This window comes from Saccopteryx bilineata, chromosome 2, assembly GCF_036850765.1.
Source record: "Saccopteryx bilineata isolate mSacBil1 chromosome 2, mSacBil1_pri_phased_curated, whole genome shotgun sequence".
NCBI classification, from domain to species: Eukaryota; Metazoa; Chordata; class Mammalia; order Chiroptera; family Emballonuridae; genus Saccopteryx; species Saccopteryx bilineata.
In genome coordinates this window covers 363,183,543-363,203,212 of record NC_089491.1, presented here as the reverse complement: position 1 = coordinate 363,203,212, position 19,670 = coordinate 363,183,543, and the positions used below count along the sequence as shown (strand labels likewise).

Here is a 19,670-nt window from a genome sequence, read left to right as displayed (position 1 = left end):
TACGAGCTTTAGTTTTCTGTTATTATTTCATAGTTCTCTGAAGACACTTGTCAACCCCTTTTTACAAATTAGGAAGTTGACTAAGCAAGAGACAGGACTAAGTAGAGACTCAAACCAAATTCCAAGTTCAGAAAGATCATGACTTCTTAAGGAGTATGCCATAATAGCTCTTATCTGGCACAATCAACCTCCCCATTATTCTCACAAGACTGTTATAAAAAAAAAAATTCCTGCTTGACCAGGCAGTGAGTGGCGCAGTGATAGAGCGTCGGACTGAGACGTGGAGGACCCAGGTTTTGCCAGCTTGAGCACAGGCTCATCCGGCTTGAATGTGGGATCATAGACATGACCCCATGGTTGCTAGCTTGAGACCAAAGGTCACTTGCTCTGCTGTAGCCTCTCGGCCAAGGCACATATGAGAAAGCAATCAATGAACTAAAATGCTGCAACAAAGAATTGATGCTTCTCATCCCTCTTCCTTCCTGTCCGTCTGTCCCATCTCTCCCTCTCCTTATCAAAAAAAAAAAAAATTTCCTTCACAGTTAAGTGCAGAGCTACCCTTTGGGCAAAATCGTTATACTGGTACAATAATTCTAAGTATTACAGGGAAACTAAAGACTCCCCTTCTATGAAACAATAAATGACTGGTGGTGACCATAAGCAGTTTCTATCACATTTTGTCAAACAAAAATCTAACGCCTGTGAACTTTTTCCAAAAAAATTAAATTCATCTTGACATATCCCAGACATCAGATCATAATTTTAGTATAAAACCAAAACACACACACCAATGTCTCTAACTCTTAAAAGATACTTTCTTCATTTTACATTCAGATATACAGACTTTGGAGAAATTAATAAGTAACTTGCCCAAATCACAAAGTGGAAGAACTGGAAGTATGAACTCCAGTCTGTCTGGAACATGGTTTCCTATCACTGTGTCATAGTGCCTAAGAATAGAGTTAGTATATGACCCAGCAATCCCTCTACTGGGTATCTACCCAAAAAACTAAAAAACACTTGTACACAAAGACATATGCACCCCCCCCCCTTGCCATCACAGTATTCACACAGTGGCCAAGACATGGAAAACAACCAAAGTGTCCTTCAATAGAGGATTGGATAAAGAAAATATGGTACATATATACAATGGAAAACTACTCAGCCATAAGAAATGATGAAATTATTGCCATTAGTGACAATGTGGATGGACCTTGAGAAAATTATGCTAAGCAAAATAAGTTAGAAAAAGCTAAGAACTATATGACTTTACACATAGGTAGGATATAAAACTAAGATTCATGGACATAGACAAAAGTTATGTGGTTACCAGAGGGAAGGGGTAAAGGGGTCCAAATATATGGTGATGGAAAGACTATGGGTGTGGGCACACAACACAACGAGTAATTCACATGCTATGAAAATTTATACCTAAAATCAGACAAAAGTGAAGTGGTTACCAGAGGGAGGGGGTAAAGGGGACCAAATATATGGTGATGGAAAGACTATGGGTGATGGACACACAACGCAATGAGTAACTCACATGCTATGGAAATGTACTATGTGTTCCTATGGATCAATGTCACCACATTAAATTTAATTTCTAAATTAGAAGATATCTATTAACAAACAAAAACTCAATGAAAAGTAACTAATTTAAAAAGTATTATGGTATTCAAGTTTAACTTAAGACCTTCGATTGCCATAAACAATTTATTACTATAGGTGACTCAACTGAGTCAACAACCTTTCCCATTTCCTTACTAGTAAAATAGTGATATTAGTTATATACCTTTCTATGAAAAGTTCCCAAAATATCTTGAGGCCATTAGAAATAGATATACAACAGAAGGATATACAAACATATTCAGGGGGCTAGGGGTGGAAAACCAAGCAATCTGCCTTTGTCACTTTTGTTCATTCTCCTGGACTTTTCATCTGTGAAGATTAAAAGGCACATGAGTTTGTATAGTCTTGTTTTGAAATTTTGTTTTAGTTTCCAATATAGTAAATATCAATAGCTAAAACCCACATTAAAAGCTCTTTGCATATTTTGAGAGAATAAGAAATACTAAGATTTTTTTTAAAGTTTGGGAAGCATTGTTTTAAAATAACTTGATGCGAAATAGAACAGTCTGGGGAGATTTACAACAGGGCTTATTTTTAAGTCACTTGTTCTACATTAGAGCAAAAGGTGAGAACACTAAAAAAAAAAACTTTCAGGAAATAACTCAAGATATTTCCTAAGAGTGGCACAAAACTTGTACCCTGAGAATATAATCTGTTGAAGTTCTTAACTTCTGTAAAGTTGAATTTTATTTTTTGGCTGCTGAAAAAGCTGTACTGGCCAATCAGGTCAAACTTGGTAGACATATTCTAACTATGAAACAGTACAGAGATCACTGCTTAAAGTTTTTCTAAAGTGTTCTTTTATTTTTCTTTAGAAAAGCAGAAAGTCCTAATATAGAGGCTCTCAACATTTTTAACAGATGTAAGTTTACCCATGTACAACTCTAGATCAAAGAGAAGAACTACACATATAGCCCTTAACATGCTACCAAAGGCTTGTTGTACCCTTGGGCCCATTAGTCGTAACTTCCCAGATCTAAAAGGTAAGCAGTCTTAAACATCAAAAAAAATATATATATATATATATATATATAATTGTCTAAACTATGTTGGACTAAAGCCAAGATTTTTAAGAACTAGAATAATTTTTTTTAAGATTACTAATATTTAGTGGCTCTGATATCAGAAATCACCAGTTAAAAAACAGCTCAGCTACTATGTTTTTACCTCCAGTTTTAATGACAAAAAGTTTCTCATTTAACTATACAAAATTTTTCCATACTAACCTTGTTGGTATGCAAAAAGTCTGCTCAAGACACTTTCTTTTTAAAATTTAGGTATTTTAAGAAAAATGTAAACATCAAAATTACTGAGAAAAACTCCCCCCCCTCCTCCTAGTCCTTTTATTATTTAGGGTTGTTATAGTAAAGCATCTAACCCTACTTCAAACAGACTAGGCAAAACTTGAGTCCTAATAAATCTAGATTTTGGATTAGAAACTGATATTGAGCACATTTGGCCCTCTCTTGCGCCCTCTTCTGGATAATGAAAATCTTCCTCTTTATAGGTCTCTACTCATAAAAGCCTCCCTCAACATAATTGCAGATACATTTCAAAAATCCTCCTAAGTTTTCTTAGTAAATTAGCATTATGCATGTTAAAACAACAGTACTGTGACCAAGGCACTCATGAAAAACTGCTCATCCCAGCTTTCCTTCTTTATCCCCTCCTGTAATGAGACATAATGACTTGAAGGATGCCACTTTGAATGGTTAAGGCTGCTTCTATATGTAGAGTCCTTCAAGAGTATATTAATATCTGACTGACCAAATACTGTTCCATAATATGGCCAGAGAGTCCAAGCAACCATAATATAGTAAGATTTTCTCATCTTTAAGTTGGAAAAGACCGTAACATGAAAAAGACCAGTGTTGTAGTTTTTAAATTGTTTCAAATCCTTAAGATTAAACACATGTATATGCTCATTTCTACCTTACACCATCAGTCCCCTACCACCGCCCAAAATGCAAAGTGACATTTCAATTTCAGTCTTCAAGTCACATTAAGTTTGCAACAGAAAAGCAGTTTTTCTCCTGCTCTCAATAACTGCATGTATCCATTTGACATGCTGGGTTTAACATTCATTTTCTTACCCTTCTTTTCATTTCTCTTCAATGTATATTAAGAACCTTAAAAAAAAAAATCTGTGTGGTCATAAACTTTTAAATTAATCTCTTCTCAAATATTTTCTAAAATGACTTTTACCTTCAATTTAACATTTGTTAAAAGCAAAAATTTTGTGATCAATATAGACTTGAAAACGGGAAAACACCTTCCCTTTCTACGTGGAAAAAAGCCTCATCCGAGGCAAAATGGTAGCGAATCTACCTCACGGATGAGCCATCTCGGTTCACCCTTAAGGACAAAAAACAGGGGTCAAGAAAACTTGCCCTCTCCCCCATCCAATCAAACATTTTTCAATTCTCTCTCTCAAAAACACTAGCCAAGCCCAGGAGGTAAATTGGAGTGGGGATGGGAGTGGGGGGTGGGGGAACGATACACAACAAGCTTTTCTTGTAAAAATGAGATGCTAGAAGGAAAGGGCCCAAGTGAAAGCCTGAGAGGCGGAGTCGTGAGCGAACCTGGCAGGAGAGGAGGTTTCTGTGGCAGAAAAACTCGTGACCCGGGAGCCGGGATCCCGCTGGGTACCCCACCCGGCCTTCAGGCACCGCCTCTACGCAAAATCTATACCCCTCACCGCCAGTCCTTCGACCCCGCGGAGCGCCGCGGCCGCCGCCCGCGACCTCCTTCGCCCTGGGCTACCGGCCCCGACCGCCTGCGCCTCACGCCGCACCCGAGAGCGGGAAACGCGGCGGCCGGCGCGCGGGCCCCGGCACAGGCCGCTCCCCTCGTGGCCGTTTCCCTCCCCCACCCCTCACCCCAGGGACCCGCCCGGGGCCGCGCGGTCGCCACCGGGTTACACAACCCGGCCGGCGACGGGGGGAGGGGCGGCGGCGGGCCGGGGGCAGCAGCGCCCCCGCACTACAAAGGGCAAAGCGACCGCGGGTGGCGATCCCGAGACACCGGCTCCGCCGCGCCGGGTGCCTCTCGAAACCCTTCCCCCCCCCGCTCCTCAGTGGGCCGGAGTCGGTGACAGGAATCGGCTTCCAACATGGCGGACAGGAAGCGGCCCCGCGAGGAGGAGAGAACATTCCAGCCGCGCCGGCTCTGGGGGGGAGCGGGCCCTAGGCGCCGGCAGCGGGAGGAGCCGCAGGGTCTGACTGCGGGGTCCGGTGCCCACAGGGGGCGTCTGGAGGTGGGATGTGACCCGAGAGGTGGAGTCCTAGCCGTCCCCCCGCCCCGAGACGGGGAACCCCAAGGCCACAGGTGGGCTTGGGGTGGAGGGCGCGGGAGGGCACTTCCTCAACTCTGCCCACCTACCCTCTCCTTGCCGCCTGCAATAGGGTCTCGCGACACCACCGGCGTCGGGATTCGCTAGGCCTTCCTGAGTTACACCCCGAAGGGTTTGGGGGTGCTAGGTTCGCCCCAACTCACAGTTCCCAAATTCAGGTTTTCCCAGGGCCACAGGAAGGTTCAAGGGAAAGGAATAAGGCGGCCCAGACTTCCGAAGCCAACCCGCCGGGTCTCCCTCCAGCCCGGGCGGGGGCCGGGAAGGTCACACTGGCCTAGTTGGGCCTCTCCCGTGTTGAGGGGAAGAAGGCGCTGCAAACCCCGCGGCCTAGCCCGAGCTGAGAGAATGAAAGGGGGTTCCCTCAGAGCCGCAGCACAGACAGACGGACACCCCCACCCCCACCGGGGCCGCGCTCTCCAAATCCAGCCCCACCCCCATCTCCTCTATCCCCTACCTCCATTCCCCTTCCCCCACTCGTCCTCCCTCACAGACCTGTTTTTTTCTTCGGCGTTTCCTGGTGCTGCTGGAGGGCGTGTTTCTGCTCATGTTTCAGCGGCTTTGGCTGGGCCTTGGGGCTGCCCTCGACTCCATGCTGCAGGTATTGGTGATGATGGTGGTGATGGTGGCTGTGGCTATGGTTGTAGAAATAATAATGGTGGTGGTGGTGCGGCGGCTGCTGCTGCGGCTGCTGCTGCTGCTGTTGTTGCTGCGGCTGCTGCTGCTGCTGCTGCTGCTGCTGAGGGTGATGGTGCGGATGATGGTGGCTGTGATGGTGCTGAGGCTGTGGCTGGCCGGGCTTCTCCTCCATTGAAAGCGGCTGGGACTCCCTAGCTGAGGCTGCGGGCTGCTGCACCGTCAGGATCTGAGACTGCTTCCCCGGGCTCACTCAGTATATCTGAGCGCGTCTCGCCAGCGCACTGGTTAACCGAGCGATTTTGCGAGATTGGCAGCCGCGCTCCAACAATCAGGAGCCACGCTGCGCCGCAGGCCCCGCCCGTAGTCCAAAGCCTCTTTCCTTCCCCTTCGCCGAAGCCGCCTGGCCAACGCTACTTACCCTGTGCAACCTCACAGGGCTGGGCCTTCAACGTCAGCACTATGGCTCTCTCTTCTGTCGCTTTCTCTCCTTCACCGCTCAGTCTGCGAACAGCACTTTCTACACTCCTCGCTGGCAAGCAAGCTCAAGTCGAATTTAGCAGATTCCACAGGCGATTCCACTGGCTCTGCGAGCCATCTATTGGTTTTGCACCAACTAGAATCTGCTTTAAAAAACAAATCCTTTTCCGGGTAACCGGAGGGGAAGCTTAGTTCCTTTAACCCTGAGACCACTAAAAGGGCAATACAAAAAGAGAAATAAATACATTTTTAAGATTACAAGAGCGTCGCAATCAGTAGATCATTTTGTATTCTGGATTAATTTTGCTTTGTATTCATATGCTAATCTCTTCCTTTCCACGAAGGGATTATAAAGTAGCACAATGGGGTATCTGTGTAATTTTCTAAAAGAGCACAAAGGGTTTGAATCACTGTTTCTTTGTAGTAGTTGGAGGCAATAGAGAGCGGGAGGAATGAAAATCTACAATCCACACAGAATTAGTTGTGTGGGGGGTTTTTTGTTTGTTTTTTTCTGTGCAGGTGAGGTTAACTGTGGAACCAGGTTAGGTTTTAGAATATGAAGTGTTTCAAGAGCCAAAGAAGAAGGAAAAGAGCACTTTAAAAGTTACGTTTTGAAAAAACGATTTGCATTTAATACTGTCGCGTTTTGTAATTTTGCTGTAACTTAGCCTGCATTATTTCAGCCTGATTTTTAAAAGCAAATGTTAAAGTCGAAATAGTGATCACTCACTCAGTAAGGAAGTAAAGGATTATGGTGGGGAGGAGCACAGACACAACCTCTGATAATATTTTGTTTTTTGACCTAGGAGGTAATTACACAGGGGTGGGCAAAAGTAGGTTTACAGTTGTGAATATGATTGAAACAGTTTATTCTTGTATTATTTGCTACTGTACTTATTATTATTAACTACTTTTGCCCACCCATGTATATATTTGCTTTAAAATTATTTCTTAAACTGAATATGTATGTATGTATAATAGTATTTAAATTATGAAAAATACATATGATAAAATTTACCATTTTAACCACTTTTAGGTATACTGTTCTGAGCAGTTAAGTATATTTACATTGTTGTGCAACCATCACCAATGTTCATCTCCAGAAGTTTCTCATCAAACTGGAACTCTATACCCATTAAACAATAACTCCCCTTGCCCTCCTCCCCCACCCCCCTGATATCCTCTATTTCCTTTTCTGTCTCTGTGATACCTCATACATACAGAATCACGCAATATTTGTCCTTCTGTGTCTGACTTAATTCACTTAGCATAATGCCTTCAAGGTTCATCTATGTTATATCAGAATTTTCTTTCTGTTTAAGGCTGAATAATATTCCATTACATGTATGTTTTGTTTATCCATTCATTCAGAATAGACACGTGGATTGTTTTCTCAATGTATATTTTATAATTCTTTTAAATGTAGCTTGAATTCTTATAGCAGGACAACATTAAAGAAACAATGATGCTTAAACGGAAGAGTTTGTGTTCTGAAATCAATGAAGGTCAACATAATACCATAATTAAAAGGTAAAATCCACCAGACCAGGCAGTGTCGCAGTGGATAGAGCATTGGACTGGGATGTGGAGGACCCAGGTTCGAGACCTCAAGGTTGCCAGCTTGAGCGTGGGCTCATCTGGTTTGAGCAAAGCTCACCAGCTTGGACCCAAGGTCGCTGGCTTGAGCAAGGAGTTACTTGGTCTGCTGAAGGCCCGCAGTCAAGGCATATATGAGAAAGCAATCAATGAACAACTAAGGTGTCACAACGAAAAACTGATAATCTCTCTCCGTTCCTGTCTGTCCCTATCTATCCCTCTCTGACTCTCTGTCTCTGAAAAAAAAAAAAAAAAAAGGTAAAATTCTATTTCGAACAGCAAATGTCACTGAATCCAACACACATGATGAGACTATGACCTGTTCTATGTGTTGAGAATTTGCACTACTAAATTTTAAAGAAAGATCCCTTTGTCATGAGTGTACATTTACTCAATTTTTTTTTTTACTTTATTTATTGGTTTTACAGAGATAGAGAAAGGGGAGCATGGAATGGGAAGTATCAACTCATAGTTGCTTCATGTTAGTTGTTCATTGCTTGCTTGCTGTATGTGCCTTGACCAGAGAAGCCCAGGGTTTCGAACCGGCAACCTTGGCATTCCAGGCCGAAGGTTTATCCACTGCGCCACAACAGGCCAGGCTGTCTACCCAATTTTAAGAGCTAAAACCCCAATAACAGTATATCATGATGTTAGTCAAAAAAGTTTGTAAATATGATATATATGTTTGCTTGCTTATAGTTTGCATTGGGTGTGGGTGACAGGCTATAGGCTGGCAAGGTCCTTATAGCCTAAGGCTTGGTTTTAAGACTAAGCCTTTCCCACCCTTTTAATACTAAGATCTTCTCAAAACTGAGCTTTTCCCCACACCCTTGACTATTACATGATGTGGGGTGATATACTCTTATGAGGAATCCCATTTATGCCTCAGATGAATGGTTTTGTATCACAGACTTCCTTATTTGTAAAAAAGGCTTTGATTTCTACACTTGTAGGATAGTGTACACCAGGGCTCTCTCTCTCAGATCCTTTCATCAGCATTGCAGAGGAGAGGCAGCCAAGATGGCGGAGTGCTGAAGGAGAAGCCAGTTTATGCAGAGTTTGTGCAGAGAAAAGGAGATGGGGAGCACAGGTGAATAAGGTTGATGGGGCCTTTGATTCTAGGAATACTCGGATGAGTCATTGGCTTTGGGAGCCCTGAATGGAAAAGGAGGTGTTTTCCAACTATGTGTATTTTCTCGCCCTCTAGGTGTGAGCTAGGATTAAAGGTAATGGCCCACCAGTTCTAGGCTGTTGTTTCATTACCATCTGTCCAAATTCAATGCGAATCTTCACCGGCCAGGCAGCTCTGATGGTGGCCGTGGCTACTGGCTTTACCCTGACAAGTCTTTGCCATTGAGTAGTAGTCCACCACTTTCTATCTACGTATTAAAAAATAAATAAAAGTAGCCTGACCAGGTGGTGGCACAGTGGTTAGAGTGTTGGACTGGGATGCGGAAGGACCCAGGTTCGAGACCCCGAGGTCGCCAGCTTGAGCGCGGGCTCATCTGGCTTGAGCAAAGAGCTCACCAGCTTGGACCCAAGGTCGCTGGCTCCAGCAGCGGGTTACTTGGTCTGCTGAAGGCCCACGGTCAAGGCACATGTGAGAAAGCAATCAATGAACAACTAAGAAGTTGCAATGCGCAATGAGAAACTGATGATTGATGCTTCTCATCTCTCTCCGTTCCTGTCTGTCCCTGTCTATCTCTGCCTCTGTAAAAGAATAAATAAATAAATAAATAAATAAATAAATAAAAGTACATATAGCATTTATTTTTTTATTTTTTTAATTTTTTTTTCCTGAAGCTGGAAATGGGGAGAGACAGTCAGACAGACTCCCGCATGCGCCCGACCAAAATCCACCCGGCACGCCCACCAGGGGGCGACGCTCTGCCCACCAGGGGGCGATGCTCTGCCCCTCCGAGGCGTCGCTCTGTTGCGACCAGAGCCACTCTAGCGCCTGGGGCAGAGGCCAAGGAGCCATCCCCAGAGCCCGGGCCATCTTTGCTCCAATGGAGCCTCGCTGCGGGAGGGGAAGAGAGAGACAGAGAGGGAGGAGAGGGGGAGGGGTGGAGAAGCAGATGGGCGCTTCTCCTATGTGCCCTGGCTGGGAATCGAACCCGGGACTTCTGCACGCCAGGCCGACACTCTACCACTGAGCCAACCGGCCAGGGCTGCTACATATAGCATTTAATATTACTAATGCTTTATATTCTTTTGCTGATTTAGACATTTAGTTGAAAGGCAAGAATTCCTGAGTTCTAACTTCTGTTTTTACATTTTCTACTGTGGTAAGGTACCAAAGAATTGCAAAAATTAATACTAATATTTTAGGATGAAAAGTCAGGCTTCTTGCCCCATCCTTTATAGAATGAAGGGAGAAGAATGCAGAAGATTTCTGGCTTGCAAGGACAACTGGGTCATTTAGTTTAACTATACAGTAGTTCTCTGAAAGGATAAAAGTTATCTGAAGAACTTCCTAAAAAAAAAAAAAAAAAGAACTTCCTTTCCCTTTCAAATAAGAGACAAAATTTACATACCACCCTACATTGATTTTAACTCTTTCCTCTCTTCCTGGAATCCTGAGAGTAAGGTATACCTCTAGGGGTCTCAAACTCGCGGCCCGCCCACCAATTTTGTGCGGCCTGCAGACTAATCAAACTTCGTGGATTAGTCTGTGGGCCAGTCTGCATGCGGCCCGCGGGCCCGAATTTGAGACCCCTGCGTCTAGGCAAAGGAGCGGAGATAGACACAAAAAGATTTATGAATGTCTTTGATATGTAAAACGGCATCACTATTGTATCACCTTGAAAGTTTTAATGTTTTTATAGATCCTCTAGATCAGGGGTAGTCTACCTTTTTATCTCTGTTATCTACCACCCACTTTTGTACTTCTGTTAGTAGTAAAATTTTCTAACCACCCACCAGTTCCACAGTAATGGTGATTTATAAAGTAGGAAAGTAACTTTACTTTATAAAATGTATAAAGCAGTTACAGCAAGTTAAAGCATATAATAATAATTACTTACCAAGTACATTATATCGGATTTTCGCTAAGTTTGGCAGAATAAATCTTTATAAAACAACTTACTGGCCCTGGCCGGTTGGCTCAGCAGTAGAGCGTCGGCCTAGTGTGCGGAGGACCCGGGTTCGATTCCCGGCCAGGGCACGCAGGAGAAGCGCCCATTTGCTTCTCCACCCCTCTGCCGCGCTTTCCTCTCTGTCTCTCTCTTCCCGTCCCGCAGCCAAGGCTCCATTGGAGCAAAGATGGCCTGGGCGCTGGGGATGGCTCCTTGGCCTCTGCCCCAGGCACTAGAGTGGCTCTGGTCGCAACAGAGTGACGCCCGGGAGGGGCAGAGCATCGCCCCCTGGTGGGCAGAGCGTCACCCCTGGTGGGCGTGCCAGGTGGATCCTGGTCGGGCGCATGTGGGAGTCTGTCTGACTGTCTCTCCCTGTTTCCAGCTTCAGAAAAATGAGAAAAAAAAATAATAACAGCCTGACCTGTGGTGGCGTAGTGGATAAAGCGTTGACCTGGAAATGCTGAGGTCGCCGGTTCAAAACCCTGGGCTTGCCTGGTCAAGGCACATATGGGAGTTGATGCTTCCTGCTCCTCCCCCCCCTTGTCTCTCTCCTCTCTCTCCCTTTCTCTCTCCTTTCTAAAATGAATAAAAACAAAACAAAACAAAAAAAATAATAACAACTTACTATAGTTAAATCTATCTTTTTATTTATTCTTTGATTGCTCCACTACTGCCCATCATGAAAGCTGGAATGCCCACTAGTGGGCGGTAGGGACCAGATTGACTACCACTGCTATAGACCAGTGTTTTTCAACCAGTGTGCCACGGCACACTAGTGTGCCGCGAGACATGGTCAGGTGTGCTGTGGGGAAATTAAACATGGGTCCCCAAACTACGGCCTGCGTGCCGGATATGGCCCACGGAGGCTATTTATCTGGCCCGCTGCCAGCCGCCTCCATCTGAACATAAACATTCCCCTCACAATCCCTCCAGCCATCAGCAACAGGAAGAGTGGAGGCACAGGGAACGCTCACTGACCAATCACCTTGTAGGATTCATCCCGACCACTAGTGATCAACCAATAGTAGGCTGCCTCTCATCTACACCCAGGAAGGTCCCCGCTTGGGCTGCGGCGCACTTGTCATTGTGTGGCTGCGGCGAGTAGTTGAAGTTGCTACTCCTCCCCATAGTCCCAATTTCTAATCCTGGTCAGGACTGGAGGTAAATGTTGCCACCACTAGATGAAGCCTCAGCCTCAGCTGGTTATGTCTATCCTGATGGTGTATATAGATATTTGACATTTTTCTTTTTAAAAGAGGCCCCTGCAACCTGACCAGGTGGTGGCGCAGTGGATAGAGCATCGGATTGGGATGCAGAAGACCCAGGTTCGAGACCCCGAGGTCCCCAGCTTGAGCGCGGCCTTATCTGGTTTGAGCAAAAGCCCACCAGCTTGAACCCAAGGTCACTGGCCCCAGCAAGGGGTTACTTAGTCTGCTGAAGGTCTGTGGTCAAGGCACATATGAGAAAGCAATCAATAAACAACTAAAGTGTCACAACGCGCAACAAAAAACTAATGATTGATGCTTCTCATCTCTCTGTTCCTGTCTGTCTGTCCCTGTCTAACCCTCTCTCTGACTCACTGTCTCTGTAAAAAAAGAAATAAATAAATAAATAAATAAATAAATAAAAAAGAGGCCCCCGCAGAGGGTGATTATACAATGCATCACAATGCATCACAATGTTATCTATATTGTATTGGGTTGGGGAATAAGTTCGTAGGTTTTTATATTTTATTTTACAATGATTTGTTTGCTGTTTGGCAAAGGGTAAGTATTCATTCGATAAAACTCTTTCTGCTCTACAAAACTATGTTAATTGTATTTTTGAGTTATTTAATTTTTTATTAGGTTTTTTTTTTTTTTTTTTTTTCATTTTTCTGAAGCTGGAAACAGGGAGAGACAGTCAGACAGACTCCCGCATGCGCCCGACCGGGATCCACCCGGCACGCCCACCAGGGGCGATGCTCTGCCCACCAGGGGGCGATGCTCTGCCCATCCTGGGAGTCGCCATGTTGCGACCAGAGCCACTCTAGCGCCTGAGGCAGAGGCCACAGAGCCATCCCCAGCGCCCGGGACATCTTTGCTCCAATGGAGCCTTGGCTGCGGGAGGGGAAGAGAGAGACAGAGAGGAAAGCGCGGTGGAGGGGTAGAGAAGCAAATGGGCGCTTCTCCTGTGTGCCCTGGCCGGGAATCGAACCCGGGTCCTCCGCACGCTAGGCCGACGCTCTACCGCTGAGCCAACCGGCCAGGGCTTATTAGTTTTGAGGCTTAGAAATGGAATACCCAGGAGGCAAAAATCAACATTTTCAACACCTGCTCTTCTTTGCTTTTCATCGAAGTCAAAAAGCTGCCGAAGCAGCCCAGGACATTTGCAACGTGTATGGAGAAGGTGTCATAGGCGAGTCTACAGCACGGAAATGGTTTGCAAAGTTCAAAAATGGCGACTTTGACGTCGATGACACGTGCCGCAGCGGAAGGCATTCTGAATTCGATGAAGAACTGGGAAATGCTCGAAAAGAATGCCACGGTCAACAAGGAGCTCTACATTGCCCAGCTACACCGCGTGAATGAGGCTATTTGACTGAAAAGACCTGATCGACATGGTCAAACCATACTCCTTCATGACAACGCCAGGCCCCATGTTGCACAAGTCGTCAAAGCCGCACTCCAAGAGCTCTAATGGGAGGTCCTTCAGCATCCGCCGTATTCTCCGGACCTTGCACCGACCGATTACCATCTTTTCCGCTCCCTGTCAAACCATATGAAGGGTGTTACCTTCGATAACAAAGAGGTCCTTAAAAACTGGCTCAACAACTTCTTTGACACCAGACCAGGCGATTTTTGGTGGAACAGCATCAACAAATTGGTCGAGAGGTGGGAAGAGGTTGTAAACAGCAACAGCGAATATATAATTGATTAACTTATTGATATAATTATCGTTTTTTGTTTAAATAAAAGTCTTCGGTAAAAACACTACGAACTTATTCCCCAACCCAATATATGGCCTCCTGAAGGATCATCTTCTTAAAGAGCTCAAATCTCTTATATACACCATCAAAACAGACAGAACCAAGGTCCCTGCACCCAGCTGACCATGGGATTTGAACCCACAACCTCAGGGAGAACTCTAGTATTTATCAGAATCCTTACCTAGAAAGCAAACTTCTCAATCTGACAGTAGAGATGCTCTGAGGACTTATGATGTTACACAAGTACCCAACATTTTCTAAAATTGATTTTGTCCAGTCTCTATATAGAGAATTTGCCAAATTGATTTGAACCCACAACCTTGATGAAAGCTCCAGTATCTATTAGCGGGACTATATATATGAGGGGATACATGGGACTGTATATATGAGGGGTTACATGGGACTGTATATATGAGGTTACATGGGACTGTATATGAGGGGATGTTACGTGGGCCTGTATATGAGGGGATGTTATGTGGGACTGTATATATGAGGGATGTTACATGGGACTGTATATATGAGGGGGTTATCCTTTTTTATTTAACTTTTTTAAAATAAATGTAATTTATTTAAACTTTAAATAAATTCTAACAGTTAGAGTGTCATTTTGTGTCATTTTGGTAGGTGGTGTGCCCCAAGATTTTGTAAATGTAAAAAATGTGCCACGGCTCAAAAAAGGTTGAAAATCACTGCTCTAGACAAATGTTATAAACTTAATGATTATGTCATGCTGTCATGCCACCCCACCAAGCTGTATGTGGTCAAGTGTATATAACCAGCCTCAGAGTTATATTCGAGACTGCATGATTTAGGTCAGCTATACCCCATGTTAGTCATATGCAGCTGGCTTAATCAATAAAACTCTTCAAAAATTCATTAGGATTTGGTGTCTCTACGTAAACCAGAGCAAGTAAGGTATGGTACTTTACAACACTACATTAGAGTTTCAGTCAAACCAAAAGTACTTATTCTGAGTTTATGATTTATCACACTTTAGCCTGCCTTAGTTTCTTCACATATAGTTATATGAAGTTTAGGAAAATAAGCCTTGCTCACAGATGTTCTAGTTACTATGAAAGTTGCATTAGTAGTATGTATGTAGTAGTTTGGAGAAAAGCTTTTGATATAATGTAAGAAAAAATTATATTAAATTCTGTGTACATTAAGATCATAACCTTGTAAAAATATGAATGCTTTAATAAGTATGGAAATACAACAGTAGAACATATTCTTTCATCTGATTTTTCTAAAATAGTTTTATGTAAAATGTATTTGAGATTTGTCATATATTTGAAAATAATAATGCTATAATATCAAAATTCTGTGAAAAGAATAATTTTAAGCATATTTTTATAAAATTCAATCTGCATAAAGGAAAAAATACAATACAGAAATACAGCATAAATCAGGTGAAATTATGGGTGCTTTTTTCCTTTTATCTATTTTCCAAATATTCTGTTATGTAGTTATTACTCTTCATAACAACATTTAAATTGTTTTTATTTATTGATTTTAGAAAGAGAGAGAGAAACATTGATTTATTGTTCCACTTATTTATGCATTCATTGGTTGTCTCTTGTATGTGCCCTAACCGGCAATTGAACCCTCAACCATGGCTAACCAGCTGACCTTCTTGGCCACAGTGCATGATAACATTATTATTATTTGGGGAGGGGTATTTTTCTGAATTTAGACGTGGGGAGGCAGTCAGACAGACTCCCGCATGCGCCCGACAGGATCCACCCAGCATGCCCACCAGGGGGGCGATGCTCATCTCATCTGGGGCGTTGCTCCACTGCAACCAGAGCCATTCTAGTGCCTGAGGTGGAGGCTATGGAGCCATCCTCAGCGCCTGGGCCAACTTTACTCCAATGGAGCCTTGGCTGTGGGAGGGGAAGAGAGAGAGAGAGAAAGGAGAGGTGGAAGGGTGGAGAAGTAGATGGGCACTTCTCCTGTGTGCCCTGGCCAGGAATTGAACCTGGGACTTCCACATGCCAGGCTGATGCTCTACCACTGAGCCAACCAGCCAAGGTCAATAACATTATTTTTAAAAATTAAAATAAAAATTGAGTTTTTTTGAAAATCATTTTACACCACATTTTATCTACAGCAAATGCGGGAAGTTATAATGGAGACATAGGAGGTTCCCTTATATGGTAGATTAATGTTTTAACTATTGCTGTAATCATAATAGCTAATGTTTATTGAGCATTTACTATTTGTCTAGAATTGTGCCAAGTATTTTATCTTTGTCTTCATCTGTAATTCTTTGAGATGGATATTAAGTCCATTCTACACATGAGAAATCTGAGGCATGAGGAAGTTAAGAGGCTTGCTTATAATTTAAGAGCCACCAAGTTTATAGTGGGCCCTGAAAAAGATTCCAGGTCATCTGGATAGAAGGAATTTCTAACACTATTGAAGTGTGATGTAATTAACACTAGGACCCTGGACGGACCCTAGAAATGGTCTTTTGAAAGACCTAGGCATTTTTTCATTATTGTGTACTTTTTTTTTTTTTGTATTTTTTCTGAAGCTGGAAACGGGGAGAGACAGTCAGACAGACTCCCGCATGCGCCCGACCGGGATCCACCCGGCACGCCCACCAGGGGGCGATGCTCTGCCCCTCCGGGGCGTCGCTCTGCTGCGACCAGAGCCACTCTAGCGCCTGGGGCAGGGGCCAAGGCGCCGTCCCCAGCGCCTGGGCCATCTTTGCTCCAATGGAGCCTTGGCTGCGGGAGGGGAAGAGAGAGACAGAGAGGAAGGGGGGGGTGAAGAAGCAAATGGGCGCTTCTCCTGTGTGCCCTGGCCGGGAATTGAACCCGGGTCCCCCGCACGCCAGGCCGACGCTCTATCGCTGAGCCAACCGGCCAGGGCCTATTGTGTACATTTTTTAAAGTGACAATTTTGTAATTTTTTCCTCAATGAGCACCCCCCAAAACCTGGGTTTACTCCTGTTAACAGTTATTTGGGATCTGACTCAGAACTGTTGTAACTTCCATAATACTTTAAAAGATTACAGTCATATTTTGTAACAATATAGAAAATGGTTGACACTATAACTCAAGTGACAAAAGCAAAATAAATTACTGTATATATTATGATTACTTATAAAATATCAATTCAAGGACTGTGAGAGAACTTGAAAAATGAAAGCAATAAAATATTTTTATTCATTTGTTCATTCATAAATATTTATTAAGCACATTTTAGGTACAACATATGTTTTTTGTTACTCGAGTTTTTTTTAATCCACTTCTCTCATTGATATAGTTTTGGAACTTGGTTAAATACATTTGCAAGACTGTATTAATTATCAAATGAAAACCACTTTTCACACACCTTTAATCTTATATTGTGTACTATAACACATTACAAGATACAAAATATTTAACTATTTGGACCTCACTTTTCTTTTCTTTAAAGTATGGAGGAGGATGGGCAAAATGACCTCCAAATCTCTTCTCACTCTAAAATTCTATGATCAGCCCTGGCCAGATAGCTTGGTTGGTTCGAGTGTCATCCCCAAGTATAGAGGTTGCCGGTTCAATCACAGGTCAGGGCACGTACCATAACAGATGGATTTTTTTTCTCTCTCTCTATCTCTTTCTCCACCTCCCCATTCCTCTGTCACAAAAAAAAAAAAAAAAAAATCAAATAAAAATTAAAAAAAAATAAAATTCCATAGTCATATCTTATAATCATATCTCTGCTGTTTATTCCCAGACTACTCCTTTATTTTTTTTTATTTTTTTAATTTATTCATTTTTAGAGAGGAGAGAGACAGAGAGAGGAGAGAGAGACAGAGAGAGAGAAGGGGGGAGGAGCTGGAAGCATCAACTCCCATATGTGCCTTGACCAGGCAAGCCCAGGGTTTCGAACTGGCGACCTCAGCATTTCCAGGTCGACGCTTTGTCCACTGCGCCACCACAGGTCAGGCTCTTTATTTTATTATAATAAAACTATACAATAAGAAATTTATCACCTAAAAGTCTTGTTTTTCAACTATAACAATTATAATTTTTCAGGAATTATAATAAGAAACAGTATCATGTAGTTTTTTTTGGTTTTTGTTTTTGTTTTTTACAGAGACAGAGTCAGAGAGAGGGATAGACAGGGACAGACAGACAGGTACGGAGAGATGAGAAGCATCAATCATTAGTTTTTCGTTGTGCATTGCGACCCCTTAGTTGTTCATTGATTGCTTTCTCATATGTGCCTTGACCGTGGGCCTTCAGCAGACTGAGTAACCCCTTGCTCAAGCCAGCGACCTTGTGTCCAAGCTGGTGAGCTTTTGCTCAAACCAGATGAGGCCGCGCTCAAGCTGGTGACCTCGGGGTCTCAAACCTGGGTCCTCGGCATTCTAGTCCGTCGCTCTATCCACTGCGCCACTGCCTGGTCAGGCTATCATGTAGTTTTATGTAAATGAAAATTGGCTCTCTCGTGATAATTCCAGTTTCAGAATGAGGCAAATTACTGGTAACATCCAGTGTTTCATTTCAACAGGGAAAGAATTTTATTCATTTATATTTCCTTTAGAATCTAAAGTTTAGATTATAATATTTTTGCCTAGAGACACTAACTTCAAAAAACTTTCAAAGGAATTGAATATAGGTATGGATCAATTAGGTTAGTCTTTTAATACATGGAATATGATGACTTCTAAATATAAAGGTTTTCAAAAATGACATTTTGCTTTTTTTTTTTTTTATTCATTTTAGAGAGGAGAGAGAAAGGGAGAGAGAGAGACAGAGAGGGAGAGAGAGAGAGGAGAAAGAGACAGAGAGAGAGAGAAGGTAGGGAGGAGCTGGAAGCATCAACTCCCATATGTGCCTTGACCAGGCAAGCCCAGGGTTTTGAACCGGCGACCTCAGCATTTCCAGGTCGACGTTTTATCCACTGCACCACCACAGGTCAGGCTGACAGTTTGCTTTTTGAAAAGTATTATGGGAGCCCTGGCCGGTTGGCTCAGCGGTAGAGCGTCGGCCTAGCGTGCGGAGGACCTGGGTTCGATTCCCGGCCAGGGCACACAGGAGAAGCGCCCATTTGCTTCTCCACCCCTCCGCCGCACTTTCCCCTCTGTCTCTCTCTTCCCCTCCTGCAGCCTAGGCTCCATTGGAGCAAAGATGTCCCGGGCGCTGGGGATGGCTCTGTGGCCTCTGCCTCAGGCGCTAGAGTTGCTCTGGTCGCAACATGGCGACGCCCAGGATGGGCAGAGCATTGCCCCCTGGTGGGCAGAGCATCGCCCCTGGTGGGCGTGCCGGGTGGATCCCGGTCAGGCGCATGCGGGAGTCTGTCTGACTGTCTCTCCCTGTTTCCAGCTTCAGAAAAATGCAAAAAAAAAAAAAAAAAAAAAAAGAAAAGTATTATGGGGAAAAATTTGAAGAAACTATAGCTGAGTGGTATAAGTTTCAGACAGAACGGGATGGAATCTATTCTGAAATTGCTTGCTTTGTTAACTTGTGTGGGCAAATTATTTAACCTCTCTAAGCCTTAATTTACTCATCTGAAAAATGGAAGTAATTTTAGTGCTTAACTCACAAGATGTAGTGAAATTTAAATAAGATAAGGTAAATAGGGTTGTTGAAGATAGTGTTTATAACATCAGTAAGTGATACTAAATATAAAACGTTAGTGATACTAAATTATTAAATATTAGATAAAAACTAGGTGGGGCAGAAGTAGGTTTACAGTTGTGAGTGCACAAAACACAGTTTATTCTTGTATTGTTATTTATTAATTATTGTATTATTTTCCAGATGAACACTGTAAACTTACATTTGCCCCATCCTGTATAAAGTTAAACTCTCAGTATGATATTTCATTAAGGAAACTGAGTTTTAGAGAAATCAGTTATTAGGTTAACCAATAATAGAGTGTTTTGCCAATTTGTAAAAGAATAGGCAAATAGCTTTTTGGCTCTCTGAGCAGCACC

The 19,670-nt window shown here is 43.4% G+C and overlaps 1 protein-coding gene across 1 annotated transcript in view; it reads right to left on the bottom strand.

The window, feature by feature from the left end:
* NUFIP2 (nuclear FMR1 interacting protein 2) overlaps nt 1-5,911 on the bottom strand; it is a 32,988-nt gene extending 27,077 nt beyond the window's left edge. The window contains exon 1 of the mRNA XM_066263157.1: nt 5,474-5,911. Coding sequence (XP_066119254.1) covers nt 5,474-5,789 — 316 coding nt within the window. The 5' untranslated portion in view covers nt 5,790-5,911. The remainder of the gene's footprint in view (nt 1-5,473) is intronic.
* Between the last annotated feature and the right edge of the window lie 13,759 nt (nt 5,912-19,670).